Source organism: Ambystoma mexicanum, chromosome 6q (assembly GCF_040938575.1).
Source record: "Ambystoma mexicanum isolate Mex_15411 chromosome 6q, UKY_AmexF1_1, whole genome shotgun sequence".
NCBI classification, from domain to species: domain Eukaryota; kingdom Metazoa; phylum Chordata; class Amphibia; order Caudata; family Ambystomatidae; genus Ambystoma; species Ambystoma mexicanum.
Window position 1 is genome coordinate 1,381,194,700 of NC_090937.1, and position 20,833 is coordinate 1,381,215,532.

Here is a 20,833-nt window from a genome sequence, read left to right on the forward strand (position 1 = left end):
GAGGAGGCAACACTAAATCAATTACGATCAACTTAATATCTCACAACCGCATACCGAATACATCCCCGGGTAAATGGTAATATGCTCATTTATTTGCTGTCAGTGGGCTTTTAGTATGTATTAGCGTTTCACCAGTAGGGCATACTGTATACAATCATGTATTTATATATCTAACCATCATTATCTATTTTAAAACCTGCAACACATTTTCCTAGCAGCATGAGTGCCAGCATGTCTCCATTCGGGAGATGCTTGTCCAGTCCTGTTTTTTCTCTTTACATTTGTGAGTAATCTTCCTAGAATTGCCAATCATGAATCCATAACTATAAATCTGAGAATGCAACATTAAAACCAGGACTGGATTAGCATCTTCAGAATGGATTTAGGCATGTTGGCATCCATGTAGTGGTCTTATTACATCACTACCCACCTGCAATAAGAAAATGTCATAAGTACCCTATTGTAATATTATTTTACAGTTCAGCTGTGTCGGCAAAATGCAGAAGTGTTGAAAGCAGGTTCCTGAGTAAAATACAAGCTGGCACTTTTCATATGCCTTCATTCTGAACTGCCTACCCATCACAATTCAATATAGTTAGCTAAGAATAAGATATATTTATATATGGAAGGATGTTTATTTAATACATAGCACGCTGTGAGTACAGAAGACAATATTCTGTTGCAATGTTACTTCACATCTTAAAATAAAGTTACTTTCGAAACTAACATTTTTAAACGCTTTAAGAATTGGTTTCCAACACAAAACAATTGGTGTGCTTATTTCTACAGTACGCTCTCCATGTGTATTCTGCATATTTGCCATTTGTGTGGCAAAGAGCATATGTTTTTACAGGGTTTGGGGATGTTCGTGTCATGCTTAAGGAATAAGTACTCTATCATCTGCTGAAGATTTGCTGTACCTGTTCATTGTGAGGGAAATGAACCCGTAGGCCCTTTAAGACGAGGTAACAGTATCTGAGATGGATGGGAATGCATATCTTACTAACACCAATAACCAGACTCACTCAGGAAGTTGGCAAAACATAACTGTTTTTTATTGCAATTGTTTAAAACGGGGAGTACAACAGACATCAACGGATGTACGCTTAGTCTCTCAATGATTTACATGAAAAAACACAGCTTTATAGCAAAAACTCATCATCAATGACATCATCCTATGTGGTAAAATAAGCAAAACCTATGGGGATTTGTAATAGGCTTAAAGGGAACATCTAGTTATACTTTCTTTAAGGGATCGGGTTGTGATTGGGTCTTTAAGGTCAGGTGGACAGCTATGCCCACCCACATTGCAAGTCATCTTCCGTGTCATACTAATATATGACGTTTTATTTGCTTCCAAACTATAGGGCTCTCTGCTACGTGGCCCTCTACAATTGGTTGGCACACTTGTACCCTTCTGGAATATTACACTCGCTAGCAGCACAAAAGCTGGTACCACAGGTGGTGGAGGGTTGGCTTGGTCATGCCTCCCCACTCAATTAGCCCACCATCTATCATCACTCCTACTGTCTGCCATTCAATTAGTCTTTTGAACTTGGCCTTGCAAAGGATCACTGTACCTGAGAATAAAAGGGAGTGAGAGCCCCAAGTCTATATCCACTTGTCCATGTTACAGGAGACCATGTTTTGAGCTCCTTTGTTGCATTTAATACTATTAAATGAATCAAACCTGGCACTTCTAGTGTTTTTGCATTCCACCTCAAACAGGAGCTCAGCTCACTTTTCACGTTCATTGTTTCTTCTTGAATAGATAACCAGGTTCTTGGCAAACCCAACTCTTGAAACTGGGCCAGACAAGCCTTCTCAAGTCATCCTTCGCCGTCAGCTGTATTATTGTACTGCGCCACACTTTCAGCCCTTCTATTCATGGCGACAGAGTTTGCTAAAATGCGTCGTGGAACATCCAGATTCTATACACACTTATATATATATATTTTGGCAGCACCGCCTGCAGTCTATTCACTACATATAGCAAGCCTTATGATTACTTAGTTTTCTTGCGTTACTGCATCTGTACAATTGTAAAACGTGTTTGCATTTTCTTCAGTGCTTCTCCGCATGTGCAATTCCACTTACGAAATGTTGCTCAATTCTTTACTTCGCCATCAGATTCTATACGATCTATTCACCTTCTTCATTGGCATCTCTTCTGGGTGCGTCATTTCTGCTTCATTGTGGCGTCACCAGCCTTCTCTTTCATTCATCTTCACACTTCTTCCGGAACTTCCTTCAGAAGACTGTCATTTCTTTGTGGATACATCATATAGGGTTTTCTCAATGGATACCTGGTTTCAAGGACTCTTCGCGATATAGGTACCATCACTGGTGTTGCGCATTTCGCAATTTCCAGTTTCAAACATGAAGGCAAAATGGGGGCGGGACTTTCGGTAGAGGCACTTGGCTCCTCCACTACAGAAACATATGAGATTGCAGCCAAGATGGCCTGTTCTTTGTTTGAGGAAAACCTGCCGTGTCTGCTATGGCCCATACTGTGCCCCTTTTATGTGAGGCAAGCTTGCCCTGAGGAGGGCCAATGTTGATTTGCCCTATATGAGGAAATTGGGATTTGCTGTGGCCCATGTTGTATCTATGAAAGAGAACCTTTGACTGCTGCTAATGCTGATATGTTCTGTGTTTGACGGAAGCATGCTTGACTGTTGCCCGTGCTGTACAAGTTCACTGTGAGTGAATCTTGCACTGCTGCTGACCTTTCTGTCTTTGTGTTTTCTTTGGGGATACACCCAATCCCCTGTTCTCGCTCCTTCAGGGAAATATGGGGGCTCTTTGAAAACTTTTTTCAGGGCCACTTTTGGTTCCCAGTCCAGCCCTGGTCTCAGCCCAAAGCACGACCATCCACAACTTTTTCCTGATCTGCAAGAATGAGGGACAAATGCCGATCAGCAGCGATATACGTCTCCTGTTCTACTGTTATGCTTTTCCCTTGTGATTGTCTGAAGGAAAGTAGTAGCTGTGTGCGATAATCATGGTTCATAACAACTAGCAGTGTAGGTTGTGCTTGTGAAGAGCAACCTTTTCCATAGTATGTACCATGCTCTCCTTCGGTCTCTCTGCCTATCCGATGAACTTGTTATGAAAGGCTGCAGATGAAGACTACCTTTCCACATGTAGGAGTATTTGTTTGTTTAGTATTTATTATGCTCACCGGACCCGAAGGTATAAGGGCGCAGGAAGGTAAGAAGACGTACAGCTTAGTGCAAGGTTACAGAATATCTGACATGAGAAAGGATTAAACAATGCAACTATTTAGTGAATTAATAATATGGAAGTAGCAATTGCATGAGAAAGGATCAGAAATATATACAATCAAGAACAGATTTGTCATTTGTCTCTATTAACCAACTGTTTTCGTAATTGTAGGTAATTTTCCTTCCATGTGGCAACCCCTAAACTTTTTGCTGTTGTTTTTCACCTTGTTCTTGACTTTGCCAGAGAAGTGCAGCCTTCTGCCGCACTCCTCTGGGCTTTCGCTCCTTTCTTATGGGGAAACTGACATGCCCTTAAGACAGTCAGTACCGGGGAACGCTGTTTCCCGTAGTTTCTTTTATCATGTTGCGGCTTTCATGCAACATGACACAAGAGGGCACTGTAAGCTAAGTTACAGCTCTCTTGGGTCTCTAGCCTTCTACAGGCCCTAGATACTCGTTTAGGATTGTATCTGATTGGTGCAAGTGATTCAGGGACGGGAATGGTGGCAGCGATCGTTTCTTGTGTTTTGAGCTCCTTTTGGCGTTCTAAGCGCGTTTCTCGCTCTTAACCCAAAATGGTGGCCTGGCTCCCAAAATGGCCAGACCACGAGGCTCCTTTGTCCTGTCCGCTGACCGTCTTGCTCCCTTCACCTTCCCCAGATCAAGAGCCGACCCGGGGCCTTCCTTATTTGGGCATGTACTTTCCCGCGAAACACGGATGCTTTTGCGTGCTTCTACATGTCTTATGTGTGCCTCCAGGATGTGGGCTGGGATGTCTGGTCCCAATACACATCCTGGGTGCCAGAGAGTCTAGGGTGGTGTGAATGCCTGGGACCACCGCGGTCCGTGATTGGTCCACGAATGGTGTGAGTGTTGATGAGCGGATCTCCCATTGAGTCCCCTCCGTTTTGGCGCGAAGGGAACCGTGGATAAGAGGGGGCTGGAAACACCACTACCATGTCGATCTCCTGAGTTCTCACGAACGAAGGAATACAGGAGCCAAGTATCCTGCGACCAAGAGGCTGGACCGAGGAATCGCTGGTGACCCGCTGAAGGACTTCTCCTCTGCACTGCTGTCGCCTTGTGAAACCCTTTTCACCTTTGATCGAACCAGAAGGCCTGTACTGGTACTTCGACCCTTGGAATAGCGGGAACAGCTATTCTCGGCATCTTCACCATCTCCTGCCAGTAAGCCTTCGGAAGCGTCTCTGGGCCATCCAGGGAGTCTTGCTCTGTAACCGCCGCCAGGTTGTGTAGTATTTCGAGTCCTTGTCACTCTCACACGCTTCGTACACGTGGCGTTCCCAGGTCGGAAGTGAGTAGTGTACATTTGGCTCAGATACACACGGCCGCTCCGTTGCCCTGCTGTGGTAACTGTCATGATCTCTGCTTCCAAAAGGTCAGGGTTTTCCCAACTCCCTTGGAAGCAGATCCATAACCCAGGTTCCGAGTGCCAACCAGTCCCAATTGGGACCTTTTGGACCCAGTCCTGGCGCCAGTGGCACCAGGCTCATAAATATGCCCAGTCCCAGCGCTGGAAGCGCCGGGCTCATAATGCTTGGGTGGACTTACCTTCAGCAGACCATGCTGCTTACTTGCCTGCCAGTTGAGCCTCTGATCCTCTTCTGTTTGGAACTACTTTTCCTGTTGGGTGGGGCTGGAGCCACTCCCTAGATTCAGAACACTGGAACTCTTCTGGAAGGCAGGAACTCTTTTCTTACCAGGAACTCTTTTCTTACTTAGGCGTGGCTGTGGAAGGAGACACCTAAGCACTACAGGAGGCTATTTAAACCACACCCGGTGGATGAATCTTGCTTTGCGTTATTCTGCAACCTCTGCAGCAGAACGCTCATCGTGTCTTCTGCATCCGGTCCTGGGCCTAAGGAAAAAGGCTTACCATCCTGAATCCAGTCTTCAGCAACACCTATAAAGACAAGAAAGAACAGGTTAGCATTCCGGCATCTGAAAGGCAAAGGCTTACCATCCTGAATCCAGTCTTCAGCAACACCTATAAAGACAAGAAAGAACAGGTTAGCATTCCGGCATCTGAAAGACAAAAGTTTACCAACTCTTCGCACGCTCCGGAGGCCTTCGGCGCTGCATCCCGCATCTGAAAGACAAAACAAGGTGCGTTTAAAGACATTGGGGAACTTTAATACTCACGTGCCATTACTCCTTTCCACATCTAATCCAGTGGGTATTCCGGCACCCTGCAGCCGCTCCGAACTCGTACCTGCAAAATAAAAAGACAGTTAGAGCGCATAGTGAAGCAGGCAACAAGCGCTTACTTAGGTGCTTCCAGGCGCTTCTATTCATCACACGGGCTCCATCTTCAACTCACTTCAGCCCGTCATCCGCCATCGCCGGAACCCTGCAAAACAAGAGACATCATTACTAAAGACTTTAAAGACATTTGAATGACTCGAAACTTACCGTTCGTGCAGTAAACGACGGACAGCAGTCCTCTGAAGTCAAGAGGCCTGCGCTACCTATCCAGTGAAGAAACTGGTTACAGCACCCTGCCCCGAGGCAGATGGAGAGCTCGGCATTCACTTACCTAAGGTGAGAGCGTTAACCTTTGGGGGTCTACAGGAGAGGAGAAGAGGAAAGAGATAGGGACACCCCAATAACCCCAGTTCATTAACCCCATATTTTCTATCTGCAGACATCTTACTCTACACGTCAGGCATACAGTGCACAGAGGTCCAGCCCAAAGAGCCAACCGGGTGCTACACATCACCTTTGAAGATACGGTAGTCGCCCAGTCAAGACCGGCGCCTCTGCGAGAATCAGGTGAGCGTTACAGTAACAAACTGTGCGGGTTTCTTCGATTGGGACGTCTTTTTACTCAACACGACGACAAGGCGTTCCCTGCTCTTCTGAACCTGCCAGCTACTGAAACGGACGCGGAGAAGCCTGGGTCTGCTTGCATCGGGGTCCGGTGAGTAGCATAGCTAGGATCTGGTCGCCCTCCTGCAGGAGCCCATTGCTTTTCCCCGCTGTGTCAAACAGCACCCTTTTCCGTACTCGCGCTCTGCTTCTGCCCACTGTGGAGGCTGCGCTTGAGTCGCGGAACTTGTTCTTCTTTTGTGCACTAAACTGAACTGCCTGATTTCCCTCGAAGAGCTTCTCCTTTTGCCCGTTGGCACCAGCGCGTACAGGTACTTTTGAGCACAAGGCTCCACTCTTCGCAGGGCTGGGACTTCCATCTAGTTAGGTGCCTCTGAAGGTGAACTGGGTCTAAGCATTATTGCGCACTGCCTGTTTTCCCTCCCTTTTAGGTGGACTACACATTTCGTGCATATAACGCTTGAGACTTGTTGTATTTGTATATATATTGTGTTGATATGGTATGTGTTGGTTTACTATCGTTATATTGTGATTTTCTCGCTACGGTCATTGTTTTAAAGGCCTTGAAATAAATGTGTATATATTTTTAATATAACAACTGTTTGGAGTAGTTTGTAAGTGATCTTGCTTTGTGTGCTCATTGCGGGCTTTCAGTCACCCTCACCCCTCTTGAGACCTAGTCTTGACCGCCGCGATCGCTACCTTGATTGGTGTGGCTCGTCCAGAGGTTACCCTGTTCCAAGTAATTAGGTTGGCCTTCTGAACTTCTGCGCCACCAGGACAGAGTTCAGAAATCTGTCTTAACACCAACTGATCAAATGTTGCCTGAATTTGGTGATGGATTGTTCCATTCTCAATGTGGAGGGCAGCTCATTACACAGTTGGGCTGCTTTGACTGGGAAACTGGATCCTCCTATCGTGGAAAGAATCGGGGTACCTGAAGGTGATTAGTGTTTGCTAGTCTCGTTTGTCTGGTAGATGCTGTTCTAGAAAATGTGTCTGCAAGGTATTGTGGGGCTTTGTTGTTTAGGCATTTGTATGTGAGGAACGCGGTTTTAAGTCTAATTTTCTCGTAGGTGGAAAGCAATTTGTGTTTTCTTCTTGTTTCAGAAATATGTTCTCTCTTAGGAATAGTCAATGGAGCTCAAAGAGCATGCATTATTTTGCTGTATCTGTATTTTGTTGATAGTGGATTTGGTCGCTCCAATGTAAAGGGCATTGCAGTAATCTAGTTTGGAGATGATCAAGGCTCTGGCTAAGGTCATGCAACTATTCTGTGATAGGAATTGTTTGCCAGCTCTAATTAGTTTACATGTATATGCTGTTGATGAGGCTAGAGTATTTACCTGTTTGGTGAATGATAGTAGAGACCTAACATTTTTACTTCCTTAGCTACTTGGATGAGGTTCTCATCGATAATGAAGGAAGAGTAGCTTGTGCTTAGTCTATTAAGAAGGGGTGTGGTGCCCAAGATGAGAAGCTCTGTTTTATCATCGTTCAGGCATAGGCCATGGGTGGCCATCCATGCCTGAACGATGCTGTAGATTCTGTTCACCATTGCTAGTGTCATGATCTCTGCTTCCAAAAGGTCAGGGTTTTCCCAACTCCCTTGGAAGCAGATCCATAACCCAGGTTCCGAGTGCCAACCAGTCCCAATTGGGACCTTTTGGACCCAGTCCTGGCGCCAGTGGCACCAGGCTCATAAATATGCCCAGTCCCAGCGCTGGAAGCGCCGGGCTCATAATGCTTGGGTGGACTTACCTGCAGCAGACCATGCTGCTTACTTGCCTGCCAGTTGAGCCTCTGATCCTCTTCTGTTTGGAACTACTTTTCCTGTTGGGTGGGGCTGGAGCCACTCCCTAGATTCAGAACACTGGAACTCTTCTGGAAGGCAGGAACTCTTTTTTTACCAGGAACTCTTTCCTTACTTAGGCGTGGCTGTGGAAGGAGATACCTAAGCACTACAGGAGGCTATTTAAACCACACCCGGTGGATGAATCTTGCTTTGCGTTATTCTGCACCCTCTGCAGCAGAACGCTCATCGTGTCTTCTGCATCCGGTCCTGGGCCTAAGGAAAAAGGCTTACCATCCTGAATCCAGTCTTCAGCAACACCTATAAAGACAAGAAAGAACAGGTTAGCATTCCGGCATCTAAAAGACAAAAGCTTACCAACTCTTTGCACGCTCCGGAGGCCGTCGGCGCTGCATCTCGCATCTGAAAGACAAAACAAGGTGCGTTTAAAGACATTGGGGAACTTTAATACTCACGTGCCATTACTCCTTTCCACATCTAACCCAGTGGGTATCCCGGCACCCTGCAGCCGCTCCGAACTTGTACCTGCAAAATAAAAAGACAGTTAGAGCGCTTTGTGAAGCTGGCAACAAGCGCTTACGTGCTTCCAGGCGCTTCTATTCATCACACGGGCTCCATCTTCAACTCACTTCAGCCCGTCATCCGCCATCGCCGGAACCCTGCAAAACAAGAGACATCATTATTAAAGACTTTAAAGACATTTGAGTTACTCGAAACTTACCGTTCGTGCAGTAAACGACGGACAGCAGTCCTCTGAAGTCAAGAGGCCTGCGCTACCTATCCAGTGAAGAAACTGGCTACAGCACCCTTCCCCGAGGCAGATGGAGAGCTCGGCATTCACTTACCTAAGGTGAGAGCGTTAACCTGTGGGGGTCTACAGGAGAGGAGAAGAGGAAAGAGATAGGGACACCCCAATAACCCCAGTTCATTAACCCTGTATTTTCTATCTGCAGACATCTTACTCTGCACGTCAGGCATATAGGGCACAGAGGTCCAGCCCAAAGAGCCAATCGGGTGCTGCACATCACCTTTGAAGATACGGTAGTCGCCCAGTCAAGACCGGCGCCTCTGCGAGAATCAGGTGAGCGTTACAGAACGCAAAGCCTACCGCAAAACTCTCGCCCAGGCGCTATGGAAACCTCGGATACTGACCACCTAGCCCGGTTACTTGGGGAACTAAGGGCAGAAGTGCATGCAGCTCGTCAGGAAACGAAAGCTCTAAGAAGGGAACTAATTATTTCCAAGGAGAGAACAGATGATCTTGCTAGACAATTGCTACAGTCACAAGCCGGACAGACCCCGCTACCCGCATCAGGGGCAAATCTTCCTTCAACATCCTCTATGAATCCAGTGCAGATCAACCTACCTGGGAATGTACCTCTGGCTCCGCCCGAACGATTTTCTGGTGACCCAAAGAGGTTTGCGGTATTTATCAATCAGTGCCGGTTGCACTTCTTATGCCGGCCAGCAGCCTTTCCAACTGATCAAGCTAAAGTAGCTTTTGTACTTTCGTACCTTAGTGGCAATGCGGCAGACTGGTCGATCCCTCTAGTTAATCAAGATGATCCGGTTCTCCATGATTTTCAAGCCTTTCAGCTTAGTATGGAAAAACTGTTCGCAAGACATGCACAGGGGCAGGCCTTGGACAATGAGCTTCTTTCGTTGCGACAGGGTAATCAAGACCTTTTGGCTTATATTGCATCTTTCAATAGACTAATAGTGGAAACTCAATGGCCTGAGGACAAAAGGAATACGCTGTTTTATAGAGGTCTACGTGGAGAGCTCAAAGACGTTTTAGCCCAAGTAGTGAATCCCCCACAAGACTGTTCGGATTATATAGACTTGGTCGTTCAAATAGATCACAGACTGCAGAACAGGAAGGCCGATCGTTCCAAGTTTGATGCTCGAGTATTTTCCAAACCGCCAACTCCTTCCAAAGGAGTAGACTCCGGGGAACCCATGCAAATAGGGGGTCTGAAAGGTCCTCTAACACAAAGGGAGCGGGAAAGGAGAAAACAGTTGCAATTATGCCTATATTGCGGAAACTCAGGGCACTTTCTTCGAGACTGTTCGGTGAAACCTGCCAAGAAGGCAGTAGGAGCTGCAGTTACCACAGTTACAAACTCTGAGCAGGGAAACGACCTCGCCCGACAAGAATAGAGGTCCTCTTGCCGAGCGTGAAAACCAGTTCCGTGACCTCGCATTTCGTGATACCTATGGTCCTCATTAGCCCTGATAATCCGGGTCGATTACATGCAATTGAAGCTTACGTCGACAGCGGTGCCATCGGCAATTATGTGGATCATGAAATGGTTTTGAGGATGAATCTAACTCTTTGTCCCAAGGCTGTAAAGGACGTCATTACTACGGTGGATGGTACGGAGATAGCCTCCGGGCCAGTAACGCACACCACTCAAGAGGTGACGCTAGTAAGTCAAGATGGACACCATGAGAAGATCGTGTTCGATGTGATCAAGGCCCCTCAGTTCCAGATTATTCTAGGAATACCTTGGTTAGAGAAACACAATCCTCTGATCGATTGGCGAGCAAGAACGGTCCAGTTTCCAGAATGTGTCTCTACGTGTCACCCTCCACCTGGTGTTGCACTGGCAGCAATTTCTTCAGAGACTCCCCAGTTACCTCCCGAATACCTAGAATACCAAGATGTTTTCCGGAAGGAGCAGGCTAACTCTCTACCTCCTCATAGGTCTTATGACTGCCAGATAGACCTGATACCTGGATCTACTCCTCCTTGTAGTAGAATTTATGCCCTCACCGAGCCTGAGAACCTTCACCTTCGACAATACCTGGATCAATACCTGGCAAATGGGTTTATTCGTCCCTCCAAGTCCCCTGCCTCTTCAGCTTTGTTCTTCGTTCCAAAAAAGGAAGGAGACCTTAGAACTTGTATCGATTATCGCTCCCTGAACCAGATCACCGTTAAGAATAGATATCCGTTACCTTTGATCCCTGAACTCCTGGACCAAGTCAGAAAAGCATGCATATATACAAAGCTGGATCTTAGAGGAGCTTACCACTTGGTACGAGTAAAAGAGGGCGATGAATGGAAGACGGCCTTCCGCACCAAGTATGGGCTATTTGAATATCAGGTCATGCCCTTCGGACTTTGCAATGCCCCGGCCGCCTTTCAATATTTTATGAACGATGTCCTCAGAGAGCTTATAGATGTGTGTGTTGTTGTTTACATCGACGACATTCTCGTTTATTCTTCATCGGAATCTGAACATCGGAAACACGTGAAAATGGTCCTCGAAAGATTGCGTCAACACAAACTTTTCGCTAAGTTGGAAAAATGTGTTTTCAACGTGACTGAAGTTGAATTCTTGGGATTCATATTATCACCTGGCGGAGTGCGTATGGATTCAAAGAAGGTCGATGCAGTTCTCAAATGGCCATCACCATCCTCCGTAAAAGGTGTGCAAAGCATGTTAGGCTTCGCTAACTTTTACCGCAGGTTTATCCCCGAGTTCTCTCGAATAGTCCAGCCCATCACTGCCTTGTTAAAGAAAAACAAACGTTTTGAATGGTCTACCGAGGTGGAACAAGCTTTCCAGGATTTGAAGACTAAATTTATCTCTGCACCAATCTTAAAACACCCTCGCCCCGAACTCCCCTATATCGTGGAAACTGATGCTTCAAGCCTTGCCATGGGGGCAGTTCTATCACAAAAGGACCCGGTAACCAATCAGTTGCATCCCGTGGCATTTTGGTCCCGCAAATTCTCGCCTCCTGAAGTCAATTACACGATTACTGACAAGGAACTTCTGGCTATCAAGTCTGCCTTTAAGGCTTGGCGGCATTATCTGCTGGGGGCCCGACACACCGTTACTATTTGAAAACCGCAAAAGCCCAATCCTCTAGACAACTCCGTTGGGCATTATTCTTTGCCGAGTTTGACTTCATAATTACCTATCGACCTGGTACCAAGAACGGTAAAGCCGATGCCCTTTCTCGGATGGGAGTGGAAGAACACTTGATCAACCCTAAACCTGTACCAATCATTCCCGAACAAAGAATTCTGGGTGTAATCACCACAGAATCCATAGAGGAAGTTAAGGATAAAGCCAGGCAACTTGTAACTCCAGCAGACATACAGAATTGGCATCTGCAGGGAAAGGACTTTGCAGTAAAGGACAACTTATTGTATTTCCAAGAACGATTATACCTACCCAGCACAGATTTGCAGAAAAAAGTAATCTCTTGTTATCACGACTCTTTAATGGAAGGTCATCCCGGTATAGCCAAGACCTCAGAAAAGATCAAGCGCTACTTCTGGTGGCCGTCTTGGAAAAAAGATATCAGAGACTTTATAATGTCCTGTGGAGTATGCGCCCAAAACAAGAGTCAAAAGGAAAGACCAGCAGGCCTCTTACGCCCTATTGACATCCCACCTCGCCCTTGGCATACGCTTTCTATGGACTTCATCACCGATCTACCTCCATGCTCCGGATACAATACGATTCTAGTAATCGTTGACTTATTCTCCAAGATGGCGCATTTCATTCCGCTCAAAGGCTTGCCAACAGCAGCAAATCTGGCCCGAGAATTTCTCGAAAACATCGTCCGACTGCACGGTTTTCCTTCGGTTCTAATTTCGGATCGAGGTAGTCAATTTATTTCTTATTTTTGGCGAAGTTGCTGTCGGTCGGCTCAAATTGATGTGAGACTATCGACCAGTCACCACCCTCAGACCGACGGACAAACCGAGAGGACCAATCAAACTCTGGAACAGTATTTACGCTGCATGCTGCAACAAACTGAAAAAACTTGGAAAGATATCCTTTGGATAGCCGAGTATGCCTACAATAACTCTGTCCATTCGGGAACTGGGAAAACCCCGTTTTTTCTTTTGTACGGCAGTCACCCTCGAACCTCGGAGTTGAATCCCCTCCAAGATCTTGAAACACCAGCAGTAGACTACCTGCATTCTACAATCACCCAAGCCTTTAAGGAAGCAGTTTCTCACCTTCAAAGGGCTAAAGAACAATACAAGAAAGGAGCAGATCAACATCGGAAGGAAGCCCCTCACTATCAAGTAGGGGATCAAGTCTGGTTATCCACCAGATATCTATCTCTAAAAGGGCCACGCACATTCAACCCAAGATACCTTGGTCCCTATTCCATCACTACCATAGTAAACCCAGTAGCGGTCAAGTTGGACTTGCCCCCGCACATGAAGATACATCCGGTCTTCCACGTCTCTCTATTAAAACCCGTGCAACCTCAAACCCGACTAACCAAATCTCCAAAACCTATCCTAGTTGATGGAGAACTCGAGTTTGAAGTCAAAAGCATTCTGGACTCCAAGATCTCCAAATCTAAACTATTCTACCTAATTGGCTGGAAAGGCTACGGCCCCCAAGAGAGATCCTGGGAACCTGCTGAATATGTCCACGCTCCTCGCCTAATCAAAAGATTTCACCGAACATTTCCTGACAAGCCAAAACCCCCGGAGAAGCCCGGTTTGGGGGGGGCCTTGAGGGGGGGTACTGTCATGATCTCTGCTTCCAAAAGGTCAGGGTTTTCCCAACTCCCTTGGAAGCAGATCCATAACCCAGGTTCCGAGTGCCAACCAGTCCCAATTGGGACCTTTTGGACCCAGTCCTGGCGCCAGTGGCACCAGGCTCATAAATATGCCCAGTCCCAGCGCTGGAAGCGCCGGGCTCATAATGCTTGGGTGGACTTACCTGCAGCAGACCATGCTGCTTACTTGCCTGCCAGTTGAGCCTCTCATCCTCTTCTGTTTGGAACTACTTTTCCTGTTGGGTGGGGCTGGAGCCACTCCCTAGATTCAGAACACTGGAACTCTTCTGGAAGGCAGGAACTCTTTTTTTACCAGGAACTCTTTTCTTACGTAGGCGTGGCTGTGGAAGGAGATACCTAAGCACTACAGGAGGCTATTTAAACCACACCCGGTGGATGAATCTTGCTTTGCGTTATTCTGCACCCTCTGCAGCAGAACGCTCATCGTGTCTTCTGCATCCGGTCCTGGGCCTAAGGAAAAAGGCTTACCATCCTGAATCCAGTCTTCAGCAACACCTATAAAGACAAGAAAGAACAGGTTAGCATTCCGGCATCTGAAAGGCAAAGGCTTACCTACTCTTCGTGCGCTCCGGAGGTCTTCACACTGCATTCCGGCATCTGAAAGACAAAAGCTTACCAACTCTTCGCACGCTCCGGAGGCCGTCGGCGCTGCATCTCGCATCTGAAAGACAAAACAAGGTGCGTTTAAAGACATTGGGGAACTTTAATACTCACGTGCCATTACTCCTTTCCACATCTAACCCAGTGGGTATCCCGGCACCCTGCAGCCGCTCCGAACTTGTACCTGCAAAATAAAAAGACAGTTAGAGCGCTTTGTGAAGCTGGCAACAAGCGCTTACGTGCTTCCAGGCGCTTCTATTCATCACACGGGCTCCATCTTCAACTCACTTCAGCCCGTCATCCGCCATCGCCGGAACCCTGCAAAAGAAGAGACATCATTATTAAAGACTTTAAAGACATTTGAGTTACTCGAAACTTACCGTTCGTGCAGTAAACGACGGACAGCAGTCCTCTGAAGTCAAGAGGCCTGCGCTACCTATCCAGTGAAGAAACTGGCTACAGCACCCTGCCCCGAGGCAGATGGAGAGCTCGGCATTCACTTACCTAAGGTGAGAGCGTTAACCTGTGGGGGTCTACAGGAGAGGAGAAGAGGAAAGAGATAGGGACACCCCAATAACCCCAGTTCATTAACCCCGTATTTTCTATCTGCAGACATCTTACTCTGCACGTCAGGCATATAGGGCACAGAGGTCCAGCCCAAAGAGCCAATCGGGTGCTGCACATCACCTTTGAAGATACGGTAGTCGCCCAGTCAAGACCGGCGCCTCTGCGAGAATCAGGTGAGCGTTACAGCTAGGTCCTCGCCATAGTCCCCGGTAAGTGGGAGGAGGATCTGGGTATCATCTGCATAGTTGGTGTAGGTGATACCTAGATGGTCCAAGTCATCAAACAAGGGCTTAGTGAAGATATTATATAGCGTTGGTGAAACACATGAACCCTGTGGTACTCCACAGGTGATGGGGTCAGCAGCTGCACTTACGGTCGCTAAGAAATGATTGAATCCATGCTACTGGCTCGCTGGAGAAGTGGGCTGCTGAATCCAAGTGGTTGCATAAAACCTTTTGATCCACTAGGTTGAATGCTGCAGATAGGTCTAATAGGAGGAGTAGTGCGGGTTTTCCAGTGCCTATTAGTTTATCTATTTGGGCTTTGAGATCAATAAGTGCGGTTTTGGTGCCATGTAAGGGACGTAAGCCGGATTGATGAGAGCTAATAGCTGGTTCAGTTCTAGGAAGTTCTGGATTTGGATGTATGCCACTTTATCCAGAATCTTCAGCAGGAACGGCACAGTTGTAATCGGTCTATAATTGGTAGGTTTAGCCGGGTCTAAAGTTTGCTTTTTGAGGAGTGGGAGCACCCATGATTCCTTTAGGTTGCTGGGAATGGTGCCGGTGGTAGAGGAGGCATTGGTCAACTTGGTGATAAATGGTGCTAGATCCCGAGCGGCATCTTTAATTAATTGTGCTGGGCATAGATCGCCTTTGCAATTGGAAGGTGTAAGTCCAAGTATTACTTTCTCAACCTCTATTATGGATACTTTAGAGAAGTGGAATCGGGTGGAAGGTTTGGTTTTGGAAGGCGTAGTGGTGTTGGGCAGGAGAGTGGTGGCTAATGTCTCTTTCTTTAATTCTATTTTCTTTTGGAGGTTTAAGACTTTGTTGACTAGCGCGTGCTGGATTGCAGAACACCATTCTTTATCTTTGATACAGTTATCTTGAGCTGGTAAGGGGTTTTCCAGTTCTCTGAGTATGGAGATACATTTAAGTGGGTGGATACATTTGAGGAAAACGTTGGGTATTGTGTTGGGTGCCAGTTATCAGGGAACCCCAGGCGAGATCTATGGCGAAAGACTGCCACGGAGGCTATGATCCCTGGCCTGATTTGTTGTCCCAGTTTTTTGTAGCGACCCAACGAATCGACCACCAGTGTTCTGTTTGCATTCAAATCTGCTGTGATTCGTCTCTTGTTGGAGAGGAAGTTTCAGCCCTGGCTGCATTTGTCCTTGGTGATGATGCCCCCCTTCTTGGTTGGGTAGCCCATCTGTCTGACTGGTTGTTCAGTGGTCACTGGAGCGACCAAGAGAACGTTTTCACATCAAACCCTTGTGACAAAGGGCCATCAAGGTCTTCCTCATTGCTTACCTATAGTCTATAAGCAGAACATTAACACAGATCTTAACTGACAAATCCACCACAATGCAGTACTTCCAAGACAGGGGCAATTATGGTTCCTTCTCTGTTCAGTGAATCCGGTTCAAACTGTGTTTGTGCTCTGTGTTGTTTCTTTCTTAGTGCCCTGTCCGGCAGGGCTAGAAAACATTCCATTGGACTACCTCAGCCGACAGGATACGATCAGGGTCTGCATCACAAAGTTCTAGACAACACAGTACAGACAAGGGGTCATTCTTTGGTCGATGTGTTGCCTCCAGCAAAAACTAGAGGTATTTTATTTCCTTTCAGGGTATCGCTGGGAGACTAATTGCTTGCAAAATGGCATTTCAATCGTTCTGTTTCATGCGAATGTTGAGCAGGTATGAAAAGCCATAAGCCTTGCGACTCCCGACTGGGGGAGAAAAGCATGGCATTATTAGCTCCTAAATATGTTAGTTTGTCCTTAGGGGACGCACTGTCTAAGAAAGGATCGTTAGTTGCAGGCCGGTGGCAAGGGGGTAGGCACTCAATCCTTCATCCACATCTAGCCATTCTGAAACCACATGCCTGGGCAGGTAAGTAGAGAGATAAAGGCCAGATATCTGCCTGGGACCTGTCGGAAGATGTTCTTGGAGTGATATTGTCAGGTAGTATGCCTTCCACTATTGCGATTCATCTCTTTTAGGTAGGAAAAGTATTCATTGTGTGCCTTGCCATGTATGTTACCTCATTGTTTCCACTGCTGTTATTATGATGCTGTTCCTCTTGGCCAGGACTGTGGAACTCTTATATCAGTGTCAAGAGCAGCCTGGAGTTAGAGGGTCATACTTCTCATTTCCTACGGTGCTGCTCTGAAAGGGTGGAGTTGCACTTTTCTGTTAAAGCCTTCAATTTTTCTGCCTTGCGAATTCAAACAGATCTTCATGTTTCCATGCGGGCATTTTTGAACCCATGCATTTTTGTCCTCTGTGGTCCCTTACTATAAGGCTCCGTTACAGGCCAGGCTGCACTGGTTACAATGTTTTACTTGATTTAAGGTGTTTTGGCCAGCTGTTCATTTGTAATACATGGAGAATATAAAAGCTTTTCTCTCTATCTAACCAACAACCCCTTTTATTTCGTATCTCCCTATTTCAAGCAGAGTTCTTTAATAGTAATGTTGTCCAGCTTCATTGCCTTTATAACTGATGTTTGTGCTAATAGTATTACTTGAACATTAGTTCTTAAAGTATGACAGTGTACTTTGTCTGTCCTTTTAGTTCATGATGCAAGAGTCTATATTCGGGACTGGAGAAAAGAAAAAACAGCGAAGAAAACTAAGGAAGAATTCAGAAGAAAACCTCCATCTGAATTTTTAAAAACTCGTCTCTGTTGGTTTTTTATGAATCATCCAGATGGCTGTCCCTTGGCTTCAGAATCATGCCTGTTTGCACATGGAGACAATGAACTTCGACAAATGCCTCAAACAAAAAAGCAAAGGCATTAAGCCTCTCTATTTTATTAACTTGAACATTTAATAAATGTATGACTTTACATTCTGTAGACTTGTCAATGTTAAGTTACCCTGGCTGTTTACTGTAATTGGATTTTGAGAGGATGAATGAAACATGTACGAGAGACCAATTTTACTAGAAACTATACAATGCAACCGTGTGTGTAGGTGCTGACCCACTTGCCACAGTGCTCCAACGACAGCCACGTTGCATATTACATAAAAGTACGGTCTGCCATGCACTTGCACATTGTATTTGTTACTGTATTTGCACTCATCATCACCGTAGCAGTCTTAAAGCTTAATGGCTTTTCCATGTGGATGTGAATTGTAACCATGCCAACAGTAGTAGACAGATCGTGGTCTGTTTAGAGGTGAATTGCGACCCTACCAGGGTAGCAAACAGAACGTGGTCTGAGGGGTATAAAGGAAAACCGGACCAAGGAGAGACGAAAAGGCAAATAAATGAGAAAAGCGAAGGAGAAGGGAACTGTACACACTCCCAACAGTAGGGGGAAAAACATAGAGGTGAATGACGGTGATCGTTGGGATGAGTGTATAGTTTTTGGTGTTTTCACCAGATGAAAATGTAATGCAAGGGACGAGGGATTCCCAGATTGACCCGCAGAACCTTGCCCAAGGCCATTGCTAGTATGGTGGTGGTATTATGTTGTCATGTTGTGACTGTGGGATAGCCTTGAGGTGTACTTAAGAGTTCCTGGAAATTGTAGAGGGGGACTAAACAGATAACCATCTTGGATTCCCATCTGCTGATGGGCGGAGTGGATTTTGGTAAAGCCACACCCGGTGACCGAGGTGTCAGAGCCAGGACGTGGGTGTGTGAAGAATGGGTGCTCGGGCACACAAAAGGAGAGCTTGACCAAAAAATAAAAAAAGATTTCCCCCACCAGAAAACAAGAAGAGAGATGAGTGCTGCCCTTGTTTATTCATTTACTTGCTATTTGTATAGGGCCTACTGCTACTGTTATGGCATCAAAGTGCTGTGGTTGAATGGCCCTTCTGCTGACTATAGTTTGAGCATACATGAACATAAGAGCATTATATTGATTGCTAATAGTACTTAGAATTTAGTTGCCTGTTCAATTAGTAGCAGAGATTACTAGTTTAAATTTTAAGGACTGTGTGACAGCTGGACGGAGTTCTTTGTGGGGCTCGGACATATTCTGTGGGCTGCAGCGTGAAAGGGCTATAAATGAGTCTATCAACCCCAAAGGCAACTGTCCACAGTTGAAGTCTCTGCTACATGACCAACATGCAGTCACATGCAAATTACATGCACGTTTTATAGATATGCCGAAGATTCATTCAGTGCCTAAACACTTGTCTGTAACATCGAGTTACTGCAGCAGAAATGGTTTTATTGCATTGTAGTAGAAATGTTTTAAATTGGATACCAATATAGTGTTACCCAGTTGAACATTGAGAGAAAGCATCTTTAGTGTTCGTAGTAATACATAACTATCTACAGTCAGCAATTATAGCAGGCTTAATGTGTTAGACTGTGTGTAAGGATGAAGTGTATGTAAAACACTAGAGTAGGTAGGGCGAGAAAGGGCGGATGTCTTGTCTTTCTGAATGCCGGACCGTCTCGTAAACTTCTGTTACGTTATTATGCTTTGACTGGTGCTTTAAGGCCATGAGACACTTTGTTGCTTGCACAGAGATGTATGCCGCGTTAAATCTACCTCACATGACTGAGGGGCATGGAGGGAATCCAACACGTTGCAAGTCATTAAAGTGACACCAGTGCAGTCAATGATCAGCGCTGAGCAGCTCCCCAGATAGCAAGCCAACAAGCTAAGGTCATGCAACAGGAGGGAATATGCTCCCAAATGGACTCGCAGGCAAGCTTAATGCTGATCTGTGCAGCTTGTACTTGGGTTGTATTTCTGAAATGCGAATTTGCCATGTCCCCGACTCCCTGAAAAATCAGCAACATGTTTCTTGTTGTTTTACCCCTTGATCGTTTAAAATTGTATACTGTGGCAAACCATCTAAGCTTGACTGTGCATAATGTTTAAAGACACCTACCAGTGTCTTTGGCTCAGCAGTGGCTTAACTTTAAGCCTTCACAGTGCCATGTGAGACTGGGCATATTGAAACCAGGCAGGCAAAGCCCTTCTACTTAAACCACTAGGCCATGACTATAGACCTGGAAGCTAGAATGAAATATCAACACTTTCAAATGCAGAGCCCTGGACTGGGTTTCCTGGAGGTTTGACACCGGCAAGGACCTTTATGCAGATTATAATAGTTGTGTATGAGTCAGGGCTCCTCGTAGGCGAAGGCTGGTCTTTTATGCGATTTAATCTGCATAATTCAGTCTATGTATATCCTTACTGACCTGGGCTGCAGTTTCCTTGTCCTGTACATAGAGGACAACATATCACATTTTAGGTCAGAGAGGGGGAGCAGAGTCTGCTTACTAGGTTACATTACCAGGTCTACATTCGATGTTATGGTTCCATTTTCATATACTTATGTTTATTTGGGTGTTGAGTGCTAACTGCCACCTTCTGGCTGCTTCAATGCGCTTGGACATTAAACCTTGACGAAAAACGACATAATGAAACATCACATAGTAGAACCTGACGTAATATGTAGTACTGTTAAATAATTCACTGGAATGCAATATTGAAGTATTACAACAGAAGTGAAGTTGTAACATGCTAGTTAAAAGTATGTAGCTCGATGGCAGAGAACAGTGTAGTGGAGCAACATGTTTATCAACATCTGTCGAGAGGATGTCTTTAGACCCACAATGTGGATTGGTTCAGTGCTAGGCCCTTAGCACTCTGGTTCTGCTCATAAGGCCGGGCAGAGAGGGCAGGTGCAAGAATCCCATTAGCGTACCTATGGTCGTGCTAATTGGATTTTTGCACAGAACCCCACCATCATTTTCTAAGGAGAGCAGCTACCACCAAGAAGGGCATCAGAGTTCAGGACTTCAAGCCTGTCCTCACATGCCCATTTCCAAAGTTTCCCAAAGTAGTGCCTTTAAATCTGTATGTGCGAACATGTGCAAAACACATTAGTTATTTCAGAAGGGAATTCATGTTGCTTTTACAGTGTATGCTATGCAAAATGGCCACAGAAATTGCATATCATATGTACTTGGAATGTACTTAACATAACATAACTTGGAAATGTCCAC

General features: G+C 45.9%; 1 protein-coding gene across 1 annotated transcript in view; it reads left to right on the forward strand.

The window, feature by feature from the left end:
- Positions 1-17,699, forward strand: part of TRMT44 (tRNA methyltransferase 44 homolog) — a 317,825-nt gene extending 300,126 nt beyond the window's left edge. The window contains exon 11 of the mRNA XM_069632028.1: positions 17,426-17,699. Within this exon, the coding sequence (XP_069488129.1) occupies positions 17,426-17,652 (227 nt within the window). The 3' untranslated portion in view covers positions 17,653-17,699. The remainder of the gene's footprint in view (positions 1-17,425) is intronic.
- The last annotated feature ends 3,134 nt before the right edge of the window (positions 17,700-20,833 follow it).